The sequence below is a fragment of the Mus pahari genome, chromosome 5 (assembly GCF_900095145.1).
Source record: "Mus pahari chromosome 5, PAHARI_EIJ_v1.1, whole genome shotgun sequence".
Classification (NCBI taxonomy): Eukaryota; Metazoa; Chordata; class Mammalia; order Rodentia; family Muridae; genus Mus; species Mus pahari.
Window position 1 is genome coordinate 23,327,443 of NC_034594.1, and position 23,989 is coordinate 23,351,431.

At 39.4% G+C, this 23,989-nt stretch overlaps 1 protein-coding gene across 1 annotated transcript in view; it reads left to right on the forward strand.

Annotated features, from left to right (window-relative positions):
• Nucleotides 1-16,369: 16,369 nt before the first annotated feature.
• Mrps9 (mitochondrial ribosomal protein S9) overlaps nucleotides 16,370-23,989 on the forward strand; it is a 55,423-nt gene continuing 47,803 nt past the window's right edge. The window contains exon 1 of the mRNA XM_021198499.1: nucleotides 16,370-16,563. Within this exon, the coding sequence (XP_021054158.1) occupies nucleotides 16,429-16,563 (135 nt within the window). The 5' untranslated portion in view covers nucleotides 16,370-16,428. The remainder of the gene's footprint in view (nucleotides 16,564-23,989) is intronic.

Consider the following 23,989-nt stretch of genomic DNA (forward strand, 5'->3'; position numbering starts at 1 on the left):
AAAAGACTAACTCTTGTGATATTATAGCCCTTCCTTCTACTTGGAAGGAATCACTTCTTAAGAGAAGTCTTAGGTCAGTTTTTAACTCACTGTAGCATTTGATTCCTGGCTAGGTATATCCCTAAGTGACAAACAACTGTCCTTGAGAATGAGCTTTTCAGAGCTTCATGACAGGAATGAAAGTGAACCAACCCTGTCGGGATCTCCCAGAAGTAGCTATTTTGGAAACCCGGAGTCCATTGAAGGTCTCAAGCTTCCAGAAAATTATGGTTAATCTTTGGTCAGTTTTCAGCTTTCGACAGTATTAGCTCAGACTGTGTAGCTGCTCCTATGTTGGTGGCGCATGCATTTTTCAAGTCTGGATGGGACATAAGGATCTCTCTCTCAAACACAGAAGCTTCTGCTTCTGACTGCTATATTCTGATCCTGGAGGAACAGGCACAGAAGCAAGCAGCCGTCCTTGTAGGATTGTGTGTCATGTCTCCTTCCTTCAGTCTAGAACAGCTTCTGAGCATGTAAGGGGCCAGTGACTTTTAAATTCTTTTTATCTTCTCTTTTTCTGTGTTTTTCTCTTCAGCCAGGTATTGAAGACTAGGGCATTTAAAAGTCACAACATATATGAGGAAATCAGAAAGTGAGCATGTATGCTCAGGGAAAGGTGCTGTTAAGGAAGGCCTTGAGGAGTAAATGAAGACATTCCTAACTACAGAGAAGCTGCAGGGACCCATAACTCAGAGCCATGATCTGCAACTGGTAACGGGCAATTTAAAAACTTGATAGTCTAGCCAGGTGTGGTAGCCTGCACCTTTAATCTCAGAGCTCTGGAGGCAGAGGAAGGTGGATCTCTGAGCTCTAGGCCAACTTGATCTACAAAAAGATTTCCAGGACAGCAGGGCTAAACAGAGAAACCTTGCCTCTCAAAATGAAAGACAGACAGTCAGAAAGAGGGAAAGAAAGAAAGTCTAATTATCTTTGCCACATGTTTATATCTATTTTTCCTACATGACTTAAGACTAATACATTAAAAAATAAATATGAGTCTAAAAGTCAGTACTATTGTAGTGGTATCTCCACACTTTGTTTTTTTTTCTACATAATTTAAGAAATTAATGCATAAAACATAACAAATATGTTTTTGGCATTTGAACCTACAATGTCAAAAGTTGTAACTTTGTGACATTAATAAATGTACTACTTTTAAGGGAGAAAGAGTTTTATGTCTTATTGACAATTTTAGTGATTTGATGTAATTCTCTTGGCAACAGTATAGAATATATTTATAGAACGTACGAGGAAGGAAGGGTGAAATTACAACATTTTATTGTAAATAATAAAAACTAGCCAAACAAAAAGGCAACAATATGGGAAATGGGCAAAAACCTGTTAAGACATGTAAAAAACAGAATTATTTTGAATTGAAATTAAAATCTCCATTAAGAGCATACCAATAAAATGGTGCAAATATGTATCCTGTCTAAGAGATTTTAGATCTAGAAGTACAAGTAGGTTGAGAATGAGATTAGAAATAAAAATCTTCCAAGTGAACAGTAGCCACATTGCATATTACTTACAAGTGAGAACACGGAGCAAGCAAAAGTCCATTAACAGACAGACAGACAAGTGAGCCAGTGTAATACAAGTACACCGCTGGTTTTAGTTTTGGTGCTGGGATTGAACCAGGGCCTTAAGGATTCTGGAACATTTCTCTGCCAAGAAGCTACTCTCAGGTGACATGTGACCCACACTGTCTTTAGAATAGGGGAAATCTTGGTACATGTCACTGCAGAGATGAACTCCAAGGACATTATGCTAAGTGAAATAAACAACCAGACACAATTACACAGAATTGGTTCTACTTTTTAAAAATACATCTATCTATCTGTCTGTCTGTCTGTCTATCTATCTGTCTGTCTATTATCTATCTATCTATTATCTATCTGTCTATTATCTATCTATCTGTTCATTCTATCTATCTATCTATCTATCTATCTATCTATCTATCTATCTATCTATCTATCTGAATATATGTGTATACCTATTTGCCTGTATGTGTGCTATATATGTATAGTGCCTGCAGGGGTTAGAAAACTGCATTGGATCTGAAATGCAGTTACAGTCATTTGTAAGATGCTCAATGTAGGTGTTTGAAGCAAGCCTGAGTCTTCTGCAAGAGCAGCAAATGCTCTTAACAGCTAAGCCATCTCTCCAGCCCCTGTAGTCCTTTTCTGACAGACCTAGTCACCATTTATAAGGACAAAAAGTAGATGTCTCTAGTGCTTCAGGGACAAGCAATGGAGTGCCAATGGACTGAAGAGATGGTACAGCTGAAAAAAAGTGCTTGCTTTGTAATCATGAGCACATGTGTCCCATCCCCAACACCTATAGGAAAATCTAAGCATGGTTGGATACATTTGTAGTCACAGCATTTTGGGAGAGGAAATGGGAAGCATAGATGAGTGCGAGCCAGACTAGCCTAATCAGTGAGAGACACTATCTTAAAAACAAACAAACAAACAAACAAACAAATAAACAAACAAGATGAAGAGCTTTTATGGAAGAACACTCAAGGTTTTCCTCTGATCTTCATAAGCACGTGTGCATACATGTGTGTGCGCGCACACACACACACACACACACACACACACACACACACACATTGCAGGTTCTAGATACTCCTGGGAAAAATGACCTGTACTGAAGTAACAAGCAAAATAGTTCAACAGTTAACTTCTTTTATATTGCTGACATGATAATCTAGAGCTCCAGTTGTGATTTGGTGTGGGCTCTCAGAGGCATTCATATGAGATTGGAAACTAGCTGAGTTCAGTGTTTGAGAGTAGGTGGGCTCAGCTTAATTACCCCTGTCAAGGGAAGAGGCAACAAAATTGCAGGGCCGAGAGGTGCTCCAGGTGGCCAAGGCCATCTTGCTTTTCAATGATCATGCAAGGTATTTCCCTTTTCCACTGCAACTAGTTAGAGTTGTTTTTGCTGCCTCCAACTGGCCACACAAATGGATGCAAGGTGGGTTTTTTTGTTTGTTTGTTTGTTTGTTTGTTTGTTTTTTAAAAAGGTCATACCCATCATTTAACAAGAGCCCCTTTCTGCAACTAGCAAGGCATTCATCTGCAACATTTGTTTCAATTTTTATTAAATATTTGTGTGTGTATGTACCTAGGTTACAATGTGTATATCAAAGTAAGAGGACAGGTTTAGGGAGTTAGTTTCCTCTTTCTAAAAAAATGTTTCCAGGGACTGAACTCAGGTCATCAGGCTTAGAGGCAAGCGGGTTTACCCACTGAGCCATCCCACCAGCTCTCATTATCATTCTTGTTATTACCATATGCACAAATGAATGTCAAAGGCTAAAATTCCATTATGTTTCTCAAGGTCTTTCTTTTCTACAGTAGGCCAAATGTATACACATTTGTTTTAAAAACGTAGAGCCCATACAAATTCATGTTATCAATTTGATCATCCTACAAACAGTATGGCCATGTCAATTTGTAATTGAAGATTTGGTTTATAAAACACAAACGTCCCAAATGAAAATGGAATGACAAAGAATATAACTATTTGACAGCTGCTTGCCCTGAGGTCAGCCATGTATATTTACTATATGTTCAACATATAATTAGGATGACAGGAAACATGGAGTTTTTATATAAATGTAAGTATGTCTAAGCTTCAAGGGTCATTAAGAATGTATCCCTAACTAGCTTGGTTGAAAAATGATATGCTTATTTCAAGAAATCCATATTTCTCCAGATAGAGTATTCCTTAAAGACAAGTCTAAAGTCAAAATAGCATCATGCAGGTGTTTACAATTTAATCACAGCAAAACCTATTCAAAAAGAGTTTAATCACATGCTAGGCAGTGATACGATCTTTGAAATTGGACACAATTTCAGATATCAGATCTGATTCTTGATTTTGGAAAAACACTTGGAAAATAGCTGGGAATGTTCTTCAGTGGAAATCGGAAAGGTGGCATGCAAATGTTGAAGAGTCATTTAAGGATATTGAAGGGTAATTTTTAATCACATGATATGATGAATTAAGACAGAAAATTCTACTTTGTAGGTATAAAAAGCGGGATAGTTGAGTCGCTCTTGGGAAGTTTAGAATTAGTTCTGCACCAAAGTAGAGAAACGAATTAGACGGGTTCTTTATTTTGATTTGCAGCTCTGCAAAACATATAGGAAACAAAGTCATCTTTTTCCATTTGGCAAGAAGTAATGTTTTCCTTCTTGCTTTCTTAAATTACTTTGCAATTCTTTTGTGATTCTATCACGGTTTCTCTAGAATTATATTTATGTGAATATACTTTCCCCTGTAAGGTTAAAAGCCTCTGAAAGTCAGGCTTCATCTCACTACCCAGATGGTTTCTGTCACCAGAGCCTCTCCAAAATATGTTTCAATATATATTGATAAAGATTAAATAGACCTTGTGCAGATTAACCTCTTACCTCAATTTTTGAAACACCCTACTTCTTCTTGGAAGCTGGCTTGCCAGATCAGCAGGCATGCTGCACAGGCTAGTCCATGTCTCCAGATCATGAAATAATTGGTTTCTTGGAGGGCCTCTCTAGAATCCTTTGGTCTTCAGAATTCTAATTCTTCTGGAAAAAGCAAAACGTGAGTGGTTCTGAGGCTCACGTCTATACAGGGAAGGACTCGGGAAATGGGTGTATGCCACTCAGGATAGCCACAGAAAATATGGGTATAACCTGAACTTGAGGACAACCTGATACAGGACACCAAAGAGAAAAACGGGAAGGCTGCGGTAGTAATGGTATGTGGTCAGCTGAAAGTGCCCATGTTTGAATTACACACACACACACACACACACACACACACACACACACACACACACCACTGTGTCCTACACAGAAGACATAAAATAGGAGGTCAGTTTTGACCACTGCAAAGCCAGACAGATAAACATAATGTCCTTAGGTAGACACTAGGGAGGATTCTGACTGTACTTGACACAGAAGATTAAGACTGGATAGAGAAACGGAGGTGGACTTGGTCCCTGCAAAGGAAGGTACTGACTGGTGTGCAGATGCTATGAGGAAGCTCACCATATGTGGCAACGAGCAGGGTTGGTTTGATTCTAGGTGCTCCAGATCCCAGACACAGGGCATGTGATCCCACCCCTTCTAACTTGAACATTTCCATGCCTCAGCCACTGGCAGAACTTCCCCCACAGGGAAAATATTTAGAACCACATGATATAAAAACATTAAGGAATTTAGAACAGTGTTCAATAAATGCTATAGAATGCCCTTTAAAAAATACTTATTTTCCTTTATGTATATTGTTTCCTTTGTAAGTATGTATGCATGTTTGTACGTATGTACATATCTCATGCACATGCCTGGTGTCCAAGGAGGCCAGAGCATTATGTCAGATCCCTTGGAACTTGAGTTACAGAGAGTTATAAACCAAAATGTGGGGTTTGGGAACTGAACTCAGGTCCTCTGCAGGAATAGCAAGTGCTCTTAACCATTGAGCAGTCTTTCCAGCCCCATCTAATGTTCTTTATGTTTGCACACACACACACACACACACACACACACACACACACACGATATCGATTATATCTGGTATATAGATAGATAGATAGATAGATAGATAGATAGATAGATAGATAGATAGATGATAGATAGATAGATGATATAGATATATCTGATATTTAGAGATATATAGATACAAATATCTTGTGTGTGGTTAGCTGTATGTATTTCTTTCTTTACATGTCTTATCACTGTCCCGACAGTCCAACTGCATCCCTATCCTATTTCTGAAGGAGACACATGATCCCTCCTGCCTTTGTCTGTACTTCCTTTAAGCTGACAAAAGTCACACTCGAGAATGTTTCTCACTGTGCGGGCCTGGGCTGCTGCCTCTTATTTACATTTTCAGGTGCCATCACATCTCATGAGCAGTGCACTTTTTAAGTCACCTTCCCTGCTGTGTAAAGTGGTACCTCCTCCATTTGTCCTGAAATAGTCTCTTTTATGCCTCAAGGGGTTTCAATATAGGCTCTGGTTTTCTGGAATTTTATCATTAAGTCTATTTTTGCCAAATCTTGTGTTATTTTTCTGATTTCAATTACATTCATTTCTTTTTTGGTTTGTAAAAGTCCCTGCATCCCAAATATTCTAGTCAACACTACTGGTCATATACTCTCTTTTACTGGCTCTTCCTTATATCCATTCAGCATCAATCACAGGCATAGGGGAGTCTGGTACCCAGTCCAAAGTCATGCTCGTGGACAGAATAAAGAAATATCTTTTGTAGGCTGGTGTGTAACTCAGTAATAGACCACTTGCCTAGAATGAACAGGGTTCTGAGTTAAATCTTCAGTGGTGTGTGCGTGTGTGTGTGTGTGTGTGTGTGTGTGAGAGAGAGAGAGAGAGAGAGAGGGGGGGGGGGAGGAGAGAGAGGAGAGAGCCAGGATACCATGCATTTTAACACAGTAGAGGATTACTCATGCATGTGATACACATAGGAGCCTGAGGAATATCGTGGATATTACACCTCCAAATCAATCCACTTTGTTTTTCAATTCAGGATCTTTTATTAGGACTTGAGATTCGTTGATTCAGCTAGGCTGGCTGACCATTGAGGCCCAAGGTTCCTCCTGTCTTCACCTCCCCAGAGCTAGGACTACAAGTGTGCACAACTATGCCTGGCTATTTGTGTAAGTGCTGGAGATAAAACTCAGGTCCTCAAGTTTGGGTGTCAAGTGATCTATACACCTCAACTCTGGCACTACTTTAAAACCCTTCCCCTGATTGTCGTAACTTCTTTCAACATTAGCATGCTTTTGTATGGGGTTGGGAATGGGGAGATATACTGCTAGGAATCAAAAACCAGTCCTTACACATGCCAGGCAATCATCCAAATGCATCTTTCCTAATGACAAAGCCTGTCCAAAGGAAACAGACACGGTTAAGGAATCACAGGCCCCAAGCACATCAACTCTGAGCTTGTACATACTTAGGATATTTTGTCACACAGCGAAATGGCATATTTGGTTCCCCTGTTTGTACGTGATTGGTTTTATTTTTGATAACTATGTCTGGAGAGGCGATGCTGGAAGCATCCTAACAGGGTTGACTGACAGCTCCCTGTGTGTGTTGTGTCTTTCATAGCAAACAGAATTGACAGCTTCATAGGTAAAGAGCACAAGTGGATGGATTCGAGCCACGCTGTGAATAAAACCAAAGACTATAAATAAAAGTAAAAATAGAACAAGTGTCTTCTACTTTCAATCTATCAGAATTCAATTAATATGGCAATATGCATGCATCTTGTGAGAACAGATTCGAAAGCTCAGATAAGATTTCATTTTAAAACTACTACAGAAACTTGACATACAGCCTTTCTGTACTAAAAGTGCTTCCTAAGTATTTGACTATTTCAGGGAAATTTACATGGCCCATTTTCTTATCCTACACATACTGTTTATTTTGCTGGGAGGGATGTAGGTAATGAGAGACTTTTCATGTTGTAGATTTAAATAGAATGCAAAGTCTCTTCTGTAGGCATTGCCTGTGTTGATAGAAGTTTTTAAAAAAATCTATTCACATTAAAACCAAAAATATTCAATTGTATTACTAGGTATATATTCAAAGGAATTAAAATCTGTAACTGAGATAGATATTTGTAAATAATATATCCGCATCCACAGCAGAATTATTTATAATATCAAAAAAGCTGACAAGAATCTAAATGTCTATCCATTTACCACCAGGCAAACAACATACATCTACACAAAGGAACAATATTCAGCTTTAAAAACAGGGAAATTCTGGCATATGCTACAAAGTAGCTGAAGTGTCAGCTCTTTGTGCTTCTTTTATATGAAGTAAGACCGTCATAAAAGGACAGACATTGCATGGCTCCATTTATATAAGGTTCTTAAAATGGCCAGATTCATACAGATGAAAGAATGAATGACTCAAGGGGTCTGGGTATGTAACGAATATGAGCCGATGTCCCCAGTGCCTAACAAGAACAGAAAGTAAAAATGTGAACGTGGTGGTGGTGGTTGCACAGTAAAGAGACTATACCTAGTGTCACTGAATTATAGAATAGTTAAAATAATAACGTTTGTGTTTTATGATAATACTTAATAATAAATGATGTAATGGAATCTGATAATACACTGTAAGTGAATAAATCAGTCCTGAGTTTTGTGGGGGAGAGTGAAGAACTTGAATTTTAAACCAATTCCCAGGTTGATGAGTTATCTATTCCTGCATAAAAATTAGGTACTATTTTAGTGGTCTAAAATATTATCTCACAGTGATGTCACCCAAGTGCCTGAGGCCTATGGCTCTGGCTCAGGATGGCCCTGATGTGGACAGAGGCTGTGGCCATAGGAAGGCTTGATGGGAGGGGTCAGTTCTGGGATAGATAATGTAGCTGTCTCAGGAAGCTACATCCCAAAATATCCCTGAAGAGAAAAAGAGGAGATGGGAAGCCAAAGAACCCATTGTGACTAGACCGAGAAGTGTTGTGCCAGGATTTCCACGCTGTGGCGTTCTTCAGAGGAAGGTCATTTCATCCTGCTGATCCTTAAAGGGAGGGTTCTACCTTCTGATGAAGGAGTGCCAGATATGGCTGGACAGCTTAGTACCGACACACTAGTTGTTTTGCTGTGACTTGTATCACAAAGTACCATAAATCGAATGGTTTAAACCACATAAATGAATCCCTTTTTATTCCTTAATGCTGGAAGTTCATTGTGTCAGTAAAATTGATTTCCTTAGAAAATAATGAGAATAAAACCTTCCCCCGGCTCCTTCCCTCTGTTTCTGGTTCTGTCTCTGCCTCTCTCTGCTCTCTCCACCTCTCTATCTCTGCCTCTCCTTCTGTCTCTCTGTATGTTTCTGTTTCTATTGCTATCTGTTTCTCTTTGCCTCTGACTCTCTGTCTCTGTGTGTACATGTTGGTCTGTCTCTGTCTGTCTTTCTCCATCTCTGTCTGTCTTTGTCTGGGTCTGTGTCTCTCCCTGTCTCTCTTTTGTGTATTATGTCTGTTTGTCTCTGTCTCTCTCTCTCTTTCCCTTTCTCTCGTGTATCTGTCTCTGTTTGTTTCTCTCTCTCCTCTCTCTCTCTCTCTCTCTCTCTCTCTCTCTCTCTCTCTCTCTCTCTCTCCTCCCCCTCTTCTCTCCCTTTCTCCCTCTCATGTGTGTGTCCTTCTATGGTAGATGATACGCTGTGTCTTCATGTAGTTTTTTTTTTTCTCTGCTTCAGTCTCTGTGTTCCGCTTTCATTTTTATTTTTTATATTTTGTGTACAGAAAGGCTACAGATTTTTATGAGTTAATTTTATATCCAGCTAGTATGCTGAAAGTGTTTATCATGTGTAGGAGTTTCCTGGCAGAATTTTTTTCAGATCACTTATGTATACTAATATATCATTTGCAAATAAAAATTCTTTGACTTCTTCCTTCCCAGTTTGCATCTTCCTGATCTCCTTTAGTTGTTTTACTGCTACTCCACCTAGGGCTTCAAGTACGATATTGACTAGGTATCAAGAGTGTACAGCCATGCCTTGTTCCTGATTTTAGTGGAACTGCTTTGAGTTTCTCGCCCATTAAGTTGACATTGGCTATGGGCTTTCTCTAAACTGCCTTTATTATGTTGAGGCATGTCCTTGTATCCCCAATCTTTCCATAACTTTTATGATGAAGGCGTGTTAGATCGTGCCAAAGGCCTGCATCTAATAAGATGTTCCTGTGGTTTTTGGCTTTCAGTTTGCTTATATGGTGGGTTATATTTATTGATTTACATACATTGAACCATCACAGCATCTCTGGGATTGATCATTACGGAGGACATTTTTTGATGTGTACTTGGAGTTGGTTTGCAAGTATTTTATTGAATTTTTACATTTATGTTCATAAGGGAAATTGGTCTGTAATTATTTTTTGTTGGGTCTTTATGTGGTGTGGATATCAGTGTAACTATGGGTTTATACAATGAATTGAGCAATATATTTTCTGTTTCTATTTTGTGGAATATTTGAGGAGTATTGGCATCAACTCTTCTTTGAAAGTCTGGGAGAATTCTTCACTAAAACCATCTGGCCCTGGGGTTTGGTTTTATTTTTCATCTTGTTTTGCTTTGTATTTGTTTGTTTGTTTTGTGCAGGGGGTGCAAGATGTTGCTTCTACATCACTAGAGATTATAGGTGTTTAAATTGCTTACTTGCTCTTAATTTAACTTTGGTAAGTGGTATACCTCACGGAAATTATCCATTTAATTTTTATATTCCAGTTTGGTGGAGCACACATTCTTAAAATATGTCCTATGGCTCTCTGTTTCTGTTATGTCTGCTTTTTCATTTCTAACTTTGTTAATTTGAATTTTCTCACCTTTTAATTAATTTGGGTAAAGATCTGTCAGTCTTATTGATTTTTCTTAAACAACCAACTGTTTCATTAATACTTTGTACTGGTTTTGTATCTATTTTATTGATTTCAGCCCCTAGTTTGATTATTTCTTACCATCTTGACATCTACTTCTTTTGTGTATGGTTCCCTTCCTTCCTTCCTTCCTTCCTTCCTTCCTTCCTTCCTTCCTTCCTTCCTTCCTTCCTTCCTTTCTTCCTTCCTTCTTTCCTTCCTTCCTTCCTTTCTTTTTTTTCTTTCTCTTTCATTGTGCACCATAAGTCTGGGCATTCTGTCTATTCGTTTACATTCAATTCTAGAAAGTCTTTCATTTCTGTCTTGATTTATTTTTTTATTCAGTCTTGAGTTGTTTGGTTTCCATGAGTTTGTAAACTTTCTGTTGTTTCTGTTGTTGATATCCAGCTTGAATCTGTGGTGGTCAGACTAGATAGGGTATGATCTCAATTTTCTTGTATCAGTTGAGACTTTATATATGAATATATGGTCAATTTTCGAGAACGTTCCACAAGGTGCTAAGAAGAAAGTATATTCTTCAGTTTTTGGGTAAAATCCTGTTAATATCTGTGAGGCCCATTTGGTTTATAACATCAGTGAGCTAAAGCATTTCTGTTTAGCTATTGACAAGATTTGAGTTTCTAAGTCTAACACTATCAGTGTCTGATGGTCAATATGTGGTTTAAGCTATTGTAGTTCTTATAAACTTCAGTGTCCTTGAATTTGAGGCATAAATGTTAAGAATAAAAATGTCCTCTTGGTGGAGATTTCCTTTGATGAGTATGTAGTGTCCTTTCCTATCTCTTCTGATTAGTTTCAGTTTGAAATCTGTTTTGCCAGATATTAAAACGACTACATCTGTTTGCATTTTAGGTCCATTTGCTTGGAACATCTTATTCTAATCCTTTCCCTGAGGTGATGATGACCTGTAACGTAAGGTAAAGTGTTTCTTAGATATAGCAGAAAGATGGATTCTGTTTTCAGATCCATTCCGTTAGTCTGTATCGCTTAATTTAGGAATTGGAACCGTTAATTTTGAGAGATATCAACGAGCAATACCATTTTGTTTGCATAGTGTGTGTGTCTGTGTTTCTTTTGATTTGCTGGTCTAGGATCATTGTTCCTTGGTTTTCTTGTTCCTTGGATGTGGCTAGCCTCTCTCTTTTCCATCTAGCACTTTCTATAGGGTTGGATTTATAGATAGTGCTTGGATTTTCTTTTTTTTTAAATCACAGAATGTCTTATTTTCTCCATATATTGTGATTGAAAGTTTGGTTGTGTATACTAGTCTGAAATGGCATCTGTGTTCTCTTAGAGCTTGTAGAACATGAACCTAAAATCTATGTAGAGAAATCAGTTGTAACTCTAATTGACCTGCCTTTATGTTTTCTACCCTTTTAGCTTTTAATACTCTGTCTTTGTTCTGTACATTTACTATTTTGATTATTTGTGCCAAGAGGAATTTCTTTTCTGGTCCATTATATTTGGTGTTCAGTAAGCGACTTGTTCTTTGATAGGTACCGCCTTCTTTAGGTTAGAAACAATTTCTTTTATGATTTCATTGAAAATCTTTTCTATGCCTTTGACCTTCCTCTATTCCTATTATTCTTGGATTTAGCCTTTTCATAGTGTTGCAGTTTCTTGGGTGTTTTGTGTAAGGATTTTTTTTTTTTTGTAGATTTAATACTTTCTTTGACTGAGGTATCAGCTTCTTTATGGTGTCTTCAATGCCTGAGAATCTTTTTGTTGTTGTTATGACAATATTACATTTTATTTTTACATATGAGCCCTTATGCCTGAGATTCTTTTGGGGGGGGGGAATAAGATTTTGTAACTTTTTTTTGCGGTTCTCAATATTTACTAAAGTGTAAAACCCAATTTGAAAATTGTTTACTTTAGATTAATACATAGCTTTTTGGCTGTTATCATCAGCTAATTATAAATGCTATCAAAAATGTATTGGTATTAGCGGAAGATTTTCTCTTTTTTCCAATTTTTATTAGGTATTTGCTTCATTTACATTTTAAATGCTATCCCCAAAGTCCCCTATACCCCCACCGATCCCCTACCCACCCACTCCCCCTTCTTTGCCCTGGTGTTCCCCTGTACTGGGGCATATAAGTTTGCAAGACCAAGGGGCCTCTCTTCCCAATGATGGCCGACTAGACCATCTTTTGCTACATATGCAGCTAGAGACACAAGCTCTGGGGGTGCTGGTTAGTTCATATTGTTGTTCCACCTATAGGGTTGCAGACCCCTTCAGCTCNTTGGGTACTTTCTCTGGCTTCTCTATTGGGGGCCCTGTGTTNCATCCAATAGCTGACTGTGAGCATCCACTTCTGTGTTTGCCAGGCACTGGCATAGCCTCACAAGAGAGAGCTATATCGGGGTCCTTTCAGCAAAATCTTGCTGGTGTATGCAATAGTGTCTGAGTTTGGTGGCTGATTATGGGATGGACCCCTGGGTGGGGCAGTTTTTGGATGGTCCATCCTTTCGTTTCAGCTCCAAAGTTTGTCTCTGTAACCCCTTCCATGGGAGTTTTGTTCTCAATTCTAAGAAGGGGCGAAGTCTCCACATTTTGGTCTTCCTTCTTCTTGAGTTTCATGTGTTTTACAAATTGTATCTTGGGTATTCTAGGTTTCAGGGCTAATATCCACTTATCAGTGAGTGCATATTATGTGAGTTCTTTTGTGATTGGGTTACCTCATTCAGGATGATACCCTCCAGATCCACCCATTTGCCGAGGAATTTCATAAATTAATTGTTTTTAATAGCTGAGTAGTACTCCATTGTGTAAATGTACCACATTTTCTGTATCCATTCTTCTGTTGAGGGACATCTGGGTTCTTTTCAGCTTCTGGCTATTATAAATAAGGCTGCTATGAACATAGTGGAGCATGTGTTCTTATTACAAGTTGGAACATCTTCTGGGTATATGCCCAGGAGAGGTATTGCTGGATCATCTGGTAGTACTAAGTCCAATTTTCTGAGGAACCACCAGACTGATTTCCAGAGTGGTTGTACAAGCTTGCAGTTCCACCAGCAATGGAGGAGTGTTCCTCTTTCTCCACATCTTCGCCAGCATCTGCTGTCACCTGAATTTTTGATCTTAGCCATTCTGACTGGTGTGAGGTGGAGTCTCAGGGTTGTTTTGATTTGCATTTCCCTGATGATTAAGGATGTTGAACATTTTTTCAGGTGTTTCTCAGCCATTCGGTATTCCTCAGTTGAGAATTCTTTGTTTTGTTCTGTGCCCCATTTTTAATGGGGTTATTTGGTTTTCTGGAGTCCGTCTTCTTGAGTTCTTTATATATAATGGATATTAGTCCCCTATCTGATTTAGGATTGGTAAAAATCCTTTCCCAATCTGTTGGTGGCCTTTTTGTCTTATTGTCAGTGTCTTTTGCCTTACAGAAGCTTTGCAATTTTATGAGGTCCCATTTGTCAATTCTCGATCTTACAGCACAAGCCTTTACAGTTCTATTCAGGAATTTCCCCCCTGTGCCTATTATCTTCGAGGCTTTTCCCCACTTTCTCCTCTATAAGTTTCAGTGTCTCTGGTTTTATGTGGAGGTCTTTGATCCACTTAGGCTTGACCTTAGTACAAGGAGACAGGAATGGATCAATTCTCATTCTTCTACATGATAACAGCCAGCTGTGCCAGCACCATTTGTTGAAAATGCTGTCCTTTTTCCACTGGATGGTTTTAGCTCCCTTGTGTGTGCGTTCATTTCTAGGTCTTGGATTCTATTCCATTGGTCTACCTGTCTGTTGCTGTACCAGTGCCATGCAGTTTTTTATCACAGTTGCTCTGTAGTATAGTTTTAGGTCAATGCCTGAGATTCTTACCCCTCCCCCCCCCTTATATTTTGTTTGTGAAGCTTGCCTTTGAGGTTCCTGTTTGAGTTCTTACATTTTTTATTTTCAGATTTTCTCTCAGTTTTGGTTTTCTTCATTGATCCTATTTTCTCTTTCAGGTCTTGGACTGTTTTATTGATTTCCTTCCACTGTTTGTATTTTCAAATTTCTTTAAGGGTTTTATTAATTTTCCTCTATCATATTCATGAAGGTTTTTTTAAAGTCTTTGCCTTCAACTAAGTTTCAGTTCTCAGGGCCTAGTCCTGGGATCTAATGGAGACGCGTTGTGTTGGCTGGTATTTATAATGGCATGTAGGCATCCGGCTTTGGGGATGTTTGTAATTCTAGGTGCTGACATCTGGTCTTGCTTTTGTAGGGTGGGTGTTCTTTTCCTTGGTTTTTGTTGTCTTCTCTGGTTCTTAGGAGTCTGTGGTGGCTGTGTGTTGCCTGGTAGAATGCTTCTGAGATGCAGCCAGTTGTGACTACTGGGGCTTCCAGGTACAATGTGTTTCTTGGTATTGAGAGCTGACATTTAAGAATGAATATGGGCTGGGGGAGTGGTGCGGAGGGTCTGCAGAGGGAGGGAAGCAGGGTGTTCCTTCTGGGTCTGTTTAGTCTACTGGGAATGGGATCAGAGAGTGAGAAGAGGCCACAGCAGTTCTGCTACAGAGCTGAAGATAAGACTAGAGGATTGGATTTGGAGGAATAGAGGGAGAAGTAAAGATAGGGAGCTAACCTACCTGCTTTCCTGGCCAGCATTGTCTCACCTCTAACTTATTCTTGTTCTCCAAATACTAGTCCTGGACTTCTGCCACTGACTGAAGAGATTTTCTTCACTAATGTAAAGCAAACAAATAAAGAGGAAAATAATGATTTCCCCCCTTTACTACAAGCATCCTATTTGGAGGGGTTTATTTCTTCTATTTTTCAGAAACTATGCAATTTCTATTTCCCTAGAGCTGTTTTGTGAGGTGATAACTGTACCATGCCAGCACTTACTTCATAACTTAAAAAACAGATTTCTATTTTACATGTATAAATGTTTTGCTAGTATGCATATGTGCCTGTACACCACAGATATGGCTGATCCCCTTGAAATTCAGAGAAGGTGTCAGATCATTTAGAGCTGTAATTATAGATAGATAGATGTGATTTCCCCCATGAGTTCTGGGGACCAAACCCAGGTTCTCTGAAAAAACATCGAGTAATTTTAATTTCTCAGCTTCTTACTCAGTCACGTTGATCTCGTTTTCTCAGTATGTTTTAAACTTCTAATGATAATTTCAACATTATCAAATTATCCAATGATATTTTTCAAATTGGAAAACCCTTTAAGAGTGGTTTATTCAGGGGCTGGTGAGATGGCTCCAGTGTGTAAGAGCACCCGACTGCTCTTCCAAAAGTCCAGAGTTCGAATCCCAGCAACCACATGGTGGCTCACAACCATCTGTAACAAGATCTGACACCCTCTTCTGGAGTGTCTGAAGACAGCTACAGTGTACTTACATATAATAAATAAATAAATCTTTAAAAAAAAAAAAAAGAGTGGTTTATTCAATCACTTGTACCTGGTAGAGATAACCCTAGACTTAGGGTTAGGAAATTCAAGTTTCAGATGGCAAAGACAATTCATGTCTTTGCAGCCACTCTTAATGGTTTTAAAGCTCAGAGGCAATCATAGGGGGAGCCATGAAGTTGCGAGAGGTGCTTTTCCTCAGCGTGTGGGTCAGACAGCTAAGAGTCAACACAATGGGTTTGGAAGCTAGAGTGGTTAGTTGCTGGAAGAAGAATGTCTTGACTTAGATCTTTAAAACCGGCAAATTTAAGGGGAGCAAAAGGCCCTTGCGGGAAGGCAAGCGGACAAGAAAGCCAGCTTGGAATCGGTGGAGTGAGAACAGGACTGTGGAAGGCTTGTCTGCGCGTGGGTACCAGGAACTCAGCTAGGACTACAGCTGGAAGTAAGCCGAAAACCACGTGCAAGTCAACCTGCCGCCGCGCACCCAATCAGCGGCGAGGGGCTGGACTACAGGACCCCGCCCCTAGTTGCAGTTGCTGAGGAAGCGCGTCCGTCTGGGCGGTCTGCGCCTGCGTAGTCTCTAGGCTCCACCTCTTTCCCCTCCCGCCAGGATCTTTCTCACGGCCAACATGGCCGCCCCCTGTGTGTCCTGCGGCCGAGTGCTTTCCCTTCGGCTCGCTCCCGCTGTTAGGGCTAGCCTCTGCCAGAGGCCCCGGAACTGGACAACCTCGGCGGTTGGCTGGCAGACGGGACTCGGGTTCCAGGTAAGGTCCTGGGAGCTGGAGATGGCGGTCATCCGTGCGGTAGGGTGACATGAAGCCGGCCCACCTTCCAGGGCTGCCAGAGCCCTCAGGTAGAGGTCGGAGGTGACGCTTGGGGATCGGGGGATCGGCCGCGGACGGATCCTCAGCAGCGTCTCCCTGGGCTTCGGGGAGCAAAGGGTTCCGCAGATGGAGCTGGGTGGCCGCCTGGGTCTTGTGATCCGTCCCGGGGAGAAGGGGAGCCGAACTAAGTCTGCAGCGACCCGGAAGATGTCGTGGGCAGAATCAGACTGTGGAGTGAACAGAGACTTTTTTTTACAAGTGTCCTGCGTTTGTGGGATTTCAGGTTTTGTAATTTTCCCGAAACTTGTGTGTGTGTGTGTGTGTGTGTGTGTGACATTAAGAGTGCAGAATCTGACCGCTTCGCTCAATTCTGGGGTCGGTGTGAAGCTGGGATTTCTAGCTTTGAGTCTTTGCTTGTCGCCCGCGTCATGTGGCTCATTAAAAGTGGGAGAAAACGAGCTTAGTTTCGGCTGTAATTGCAGTTAAGGTGTCCGTGGCATATTCTACCTGTGATTTCCAGTCGTCCTTTCGGTGGGTGTGCCTGTGACACAGGAGGAGACCTAACTTTGAAGTCCTGTTACCTTGCAGGTTCTAACGGAAACCCAGGGAATAGCGCACAGGAGCTGTTGTGCAAGAGTAGGCAGAGGAACAGGCCAGAAGAGAGATCTCAAGAGATTGAGAATGCGCGGTCAAACAAGTGGGGGTTGGGAAACAGAACAGTTTGAGTAGAAAGAATATGAAATGTTGGAAAATCAGTACTAGCACCAGATATTGCCGAGAAGATCTTAGAACTATTTTGCAAAGCGACTGGCCACCTGTTTCTGTGATTTGATGTTGTAACATAAACCAATCTGTCCGTTGATCTGTTAAACATCTGGGTTTCTTGGTTTTGAAAATTGGAAAATGTGCTGGACGTTTATATTTCTTCTATACATCTCTTTGAGACACATAATTGCATATGAGAGGAACTGTAGCATACAAAATATGTTTATTGGTAATGATTATATGGGGCAGGTGGCTCTCTCTCCCTCTCCTATATTCTGAACCTAGTATTATACCGTTCTTTCTCTTTATTCTTATAATTATGTGTAAACAAACACATTTTACAAAATGAGCCTTTTTGGGTCACATCCCTTTTACCTTTTTAACTTATAGGGGAAATGCATGTGCCCTTTATTATGTCTAAAGCTCATTCCAGTTGCTCACTACGGTCTTCCCACTAATGCTCCAAGTTAACATTGTGCTCTTATTCTATGCTGAAGACTTTCTGTCTGTAAGTAAGGTTGTTGCTGCAAGTGATGTATATATTCTAAATTCACTATTTCATATCACTGTCCCCCAAAACTGTGTAGAGTTCTCATTTCATTATTAAGATAGACTGTTCCTTGTTCTACCTTCATCAGGATTTGCTTATTTATGTTGTAAGATGGCTAAACACTCATCCACCCCAGTATGCCAGATGTTTCCTGCGCACTTCTGTTGAGTTAAACAGACACCTATGTGAATTCATCCTCAGCAGTGTCAAGGAACTGCTCTCTTGGGGTTGATCCTCCAAATTCCCGAATACCACAACAACATAACATTTGCTACATGAAGTCCATCTTAAATAATAACTGAAAGTTTCAAATGGCTTTAGACCCTTAATCGTTGCATGCATGCACATTGTCTTGGTTACTTTTCTGTTGCTTTGAAAAGACACCCGAACTAGGCAATTTATAAAAGGAAACATTGAATTGGGAGCTCGCTTACAGTTTCAGAGTGTTAGTCATGATCATTATGGTGGGGAGCCTGGAGCCAGGCAGATATGTTAGTGGGGTAGTAGCTAAGAGCTAACACTCCAATCCACAAGCAATGGCAGCAGCAGAGAGAGATGGAGAGGAAGAAGAGGAGGGAGAAGGAGGAGACCTGGGGGGAGGGAGAGACTGAGGTTGGCACAGGTTTTTGAAATCTTAAAGACCAGCCCCCCCAGTGGCATACCTCTTCCAACAAGCCCCCTCCCACATGTATGTATGCACACACGAAGACATTTATAAACCTTTTTTTTTGTACAGTGCCTGTCTAAAATACTAATGTTTCTTAATGTTCATATTAAAAATCACTTATCTACTTCTGTATACAACATTAATAGCTGTATTTCTCTTGGGGCCCATGTTTTATAAAACAAAAAAAAATTAATGACTTTATGAGCAAATAAAACACTATCCAAGTAATTCCCCTCCCCATTTCATATTTGGGTCATGTCCCATTAATTATGGAATCTCTTCAAAGGTCGTAAACAGCTTGAAAGGAGTAGAGGTAATAGAATAATAAAATGCGTTTTATAAAGTGTTTTCGTGTTTTGTTTACACTGGCAAGTGTATAGTAGGTACTGATATCAACAGAAACTGTGGGTGACAGTAAGAAGTTTTGAGAAACACTAATGCCACTAACATAAGGAAGCAGACTTTACTTAGGGGTGACTCCTGGTTGTCAGTTGGGATCCTTGCTAGCTGGCTTCCTCCTCTCTGTCCTTACAGTATTTATGGGTTCTTACCCATTTCATATTATGTCTCAACACAACCACAAACTCTGAACATCCCAAATATAGTTATAGATAGCAGCCATATATGTGAGTGACCAAACTTTTCATAAAGTGCACCTGTACATGTTCGGAATCTGTAATGTGCTGTGAGAGATTTACAGAAGTAATACAGAAGAACCACAGACGTGTATTTACCTGATTCAGTCTAGAGTCAACAGAGGGTGACACAGGTGATCAAAGGCAGCCCCCCACCCCCAGGGAATGTGACAGTAAATTGGAAGCTTCAGCAACAATTAGTCATTTCATATATAAGAATGAGCTGTTTATATATTATTTATAAATATTATGTAGTTATTATGCTCTAGAAAGATATAGTTGTACAACAATATAAAAGGGTACATTATAAGCAGAGTAGGCTCTAGCAACAACAGATAATTGGTTAGAACTTAGGGACTGAGTCAGAGATTGGAGTTACCAAACCAGCCACATTGTGACCACTACTTAATATGCCGATCCCTGAAACAATGCATTTTGAGAAAAAGATTTGTTCACCTTTCAAACCAGTGGACACTGGAGAGCAAGTTTCAACCCTGCCTCTCTGTGGTCAGAGTTTATAGTATTTATGAGATAGAGGACAGTTGTCGGGGCGTAGGAAAGATAACCGGAGGTGGGTAGGAGTCCCTCGGTGGTGATGGTCTGTCATAAATGACCAGCTTCCTGAATCTTCCCACAAAGCAGCTGTATTTTCTTTGTATTGCGGTGATTAAAAACCCGTGACCAAAAGCAAATTGGGGTAGGAAAGGGTCTGTTGAGATGAGAAGTTATGGTCCATCATCAAGGAGAGCAAGGCCAGGAGCCTTACTACATCAGTTATAAATCAAAAAAATCCCACAGGCTAATCTGATGGAGGCTGCCCCTCATTTGAGGGTATCTTTTTCCAGATGACTGTAGCATGTGACAATTTGAAATATAGCCAGCACGTTGGTCATATTAGCATGAAGTTCAGAGGTCACTTGTTATTGGACAAAGAAAGAGCTGCCGTTTACAAGGTTTGAGTTCTTTCCCTGTTCTTGAAAAGCAGCATTAATCTTATGATGTGTAGTTAGTGGTGTAATATATAAGCTAGAAAAAGTCCACTGCTTAGCTAGTAGTCTCTAAAATTGGTGGTAAAAGCAACTAGCTAAAACAAATGGAGTAAAGGGTTAATCTTCCTCCAGTCTCAGTGGCATCAGGACTTGGACATCTTGTTAAGTGCTCTTGCAGGTAGAAGAAGGGTTTGGTTTTGTTTTTTAATTTTAAACTTGTCACAAGTAAACAAAATAGTGATTGCAAACAGTTGATAGTTCTCTTTCATGGTGCTCTGGAAAAATTACACGAGTTTAAAAATCCTCTATGATAGAGTGAATATGCTATTTTAGCTTTTTATATATTTATAGCTTTTTAAATAAAACGGGAAGGCCACTGCTACTTTGAAAAATATTGCTGCAAAATTTTGATGAGATAGCTTTTTACTTTTTGTTTTCTAGTAAGCATTTTATTTAGTGTCTAGCTCTTTAACTTTCACCATCCCAACATGATGCCCTTGCTTATTTGGATGGTCTCCCAGAGAAGGAGCATCTCTGGCACACCACCTTCTGTGCTGTGGTTTCATAATAAATTTGTTCTTATGTCTGTGTAAGATACCTATTCACTTTATTCTTCATGAACTCCCAACAATTGTAACATCTTATGTTTAGCATATTCCCATGTTGGTCTATAGCAAGGACTTTATAAAAAATTACATTTTAATCAATGACCAAAGGTACTTTGAATGATGCATTCTAAAGTTGACTTGCATCTTAACAGACATGTATTCAGTCTTGTAAATTATTTATCTTCTTTAGATAATTTTGACTCTCAGTATTATACACACACATGTATATATATAAAGTACATATGTGTGTATTTATGTATATATATAAATACATACATATATACATATATATATACACACACATATCGAAAGTACACAGGTCAAACTCTAGGCCTTCTGCATACTAATCAGATATTCTGCCCAGTCCTTGACTGTATATTTTTAACTAGTTTTTTGGTAGTAGGGAAAAATAGTCTCTGTTGCAAGGTGTTGTTCCCTTTAAGATGTTATCCTGTCCTAGACAAACTTTAGTGCATCTCTTATTGCCTTAAATATAAAAGTACCTGTCCACTGAAACTCATGTTTTCCTTATGTAGCCATTTATAACTTTCTTGGTAACAGATGTTATTGGTAACATGTTACCATCATCTACATCTCCCTATCTCATCTTTCTCTTCTACCCACTCTGCCTCCCCAGGGTGGTTAGTGTACATCCACACATGCTATTATCAAACATACATCTCTATATAGTCCATATCTAGCAGAGCCAGGGTTTTTCTCCTTTAAACATAGTTGCCATACAACCATTGTAGCTAAAGTGAATAATGATTTTCTCACAGATTGCTTATGCTTGCTATAGTCACATTTCCCTAACGGTTGCACTCATAACTTTTGATTGTTATTGGGTTGTTTTAATCATCATTCAGATATGGTCTGTATGTTTTATTTGGTTGATAAATATGCTGAATGTCTTAACATAGGTGACTGTGGAATGAAAATGAGTGGTGAATTTTTTTATTGACAGTTGTTTTTTAATTTATGTGAGTACACTGTTGCTGTCTTCAGACACACCAGAAGAGGGCATCAGATCCCATTATAGATGGTCATGAACCACAATATGGTTGCTGGGAATTGAACTCAGGACCTCTGGAAGAGTAGTCAGTACTCTTAACCACTGAGCCATCTCTCCAGCCCTGTCCCATTTAATTATATTGAGCCTGCTGTTAATCGTTGGATTTTTGTCTTTTTCCTTCCCTGAGAATTCCTTAGCCCCTGCCTGCTTTTACATGTAATTGTGTAGACTCTTTTTTAACTTCTTCTTTTTTTTTTTTTTTTTTTTAATGGGGTGGGAGAGATGGCTCAGGAGTTAAGAGCATGTGCTGCTTTTGCAGAAGAACTGATTCAGCTCCTAGCACACATGCCAGATGAGCACAGTTGCCTGTAACTTCAGTTCCAGGAGGTCCAGTGCCCTCTTCTGGCCATGGCTACCTTCATGCATGTGGTGTATATACGGGCAAGCCAGGACACAAAGACACGTTTTTAAAAAGCTATTGAAGATCATGAAAATAAAATGCTCATTAGTATATATTAGTTATGCAAGATAGGTTTCATTATCTCATCTTCATCCATATTCCTAGTGAATATTGAGCATCCTCCCTGCTCCCCTCCCTTGTCTACCTCCTTGTCTTTTCCTCATCTCATCTAGCAGTCCCTTTATACTTTGTTGTCCTTTGATTTTTCTCTAGTTTTTTGAACCAGAGAGTTTCATTAGAATTGTTTACAGGAACACGAGTACCTTTTACCTAGTCAAATCAGACACCTTTCTTTTGCCTATATCTGGAAGCTTCTAATTGATACACTGTACATATAGTCAAAAAAGGGTTACTATAATTCCTCTATCTGAGCCCGTATACAGTTTCTTTCCATTCACCTTTTTTTTCCTAGTGTGAATTAAGTCTTTACCTTTTTGAAAATTCCTCCAAGTATTTTCTACCTTTCCTATGTAGATTAGCACCACAGTCTTCTTAGTTACCTTTTATCCATTTAAACTAAAAAAGAAGCCACCCGATAGTAATGTTGACACTGGCATTTGGCCAGATTTGGGACATCATAGCTGTCAGGTTGTGTCTGTCTCTTTGGCAGCCAGCTTGATTAAAATTATAATTGTCTGACCTACTGATTATCTTTAGAAAGAAACAAATTTGTCACACTGTCTATACTATTCCTTGAACAAAAATCTGATGAAGATTCTGGCATTATCACTCTGCATTTGGGGACTGAAGCTATAGCTGATCCTGTCAGGACTGTTTCACAGTGGCAAAGAAATTCTCTTCTGGAATTAAGTGTTTGACCAAAAAGCTGCTTTTCTGCTTTGTTTTCCATTCAACCTCACCTTAATGGGCTGTACCAAAGAGTATTTGGTGTGTGCGTGTGCATGTGCGTGTGTGTGTGTGTGTGTGTGTATTATGTGAATTCATTGCTGGAATAATTCATATCTTTAAGAAATGTATTCATTGGGCTATTTCTTATGGTATAACAAGTATTGTGAATTTCGGGATGTTGTATTTTTATGTGTTTAAGGAAAGATCCTAAAGAGCTTTTATGAAAAATGTTCCAAATTAGGGACATCTCCAAAAGTCTATTTAAGTGAACAGTAAAAACATTACTGTTTGTAAATATATTTAGGCATCACTTATGTTAAAATTAGGAAACTGTCATCTCATGTCACAAATCCCAGAGAATATGATTGACAAGTGAAGAAACAAGTCACGTAAGACAACAACCCTTAAAGTCAACAATCAACTCTTCGACTTCAGAAGATGCTAAAATGTGGGAACCAAAGACATAAAGGACCAGTGGCCCAGATAGACACTGAGCCTGCAAATGGACACTCACTCAGCAGAGTGGGAGCACCCACAGCAGGCCTTCTCTCTTGCACTTTCTATTCTTTGTGCTCTCAACACATTTGTCTTGACTCTCAAGAACCAGACCACATTTATAGAATTATTTCTGTCACAGTATATAGTTAGACTTGTCTGTGTTATTATGAATTACTGTTGGTAATCTACTGTGCCTATTTAGAACTTAATCATATATAGAAATAGTAGATAGGATTTTGAGCTGTCTGGGGGTTCATTTACCCCTGGGTGCCTGGAATAGTCCTCTTTACATAAGAGGTAACAACAATAAAACAAAACAACCCCCTCCTTCCT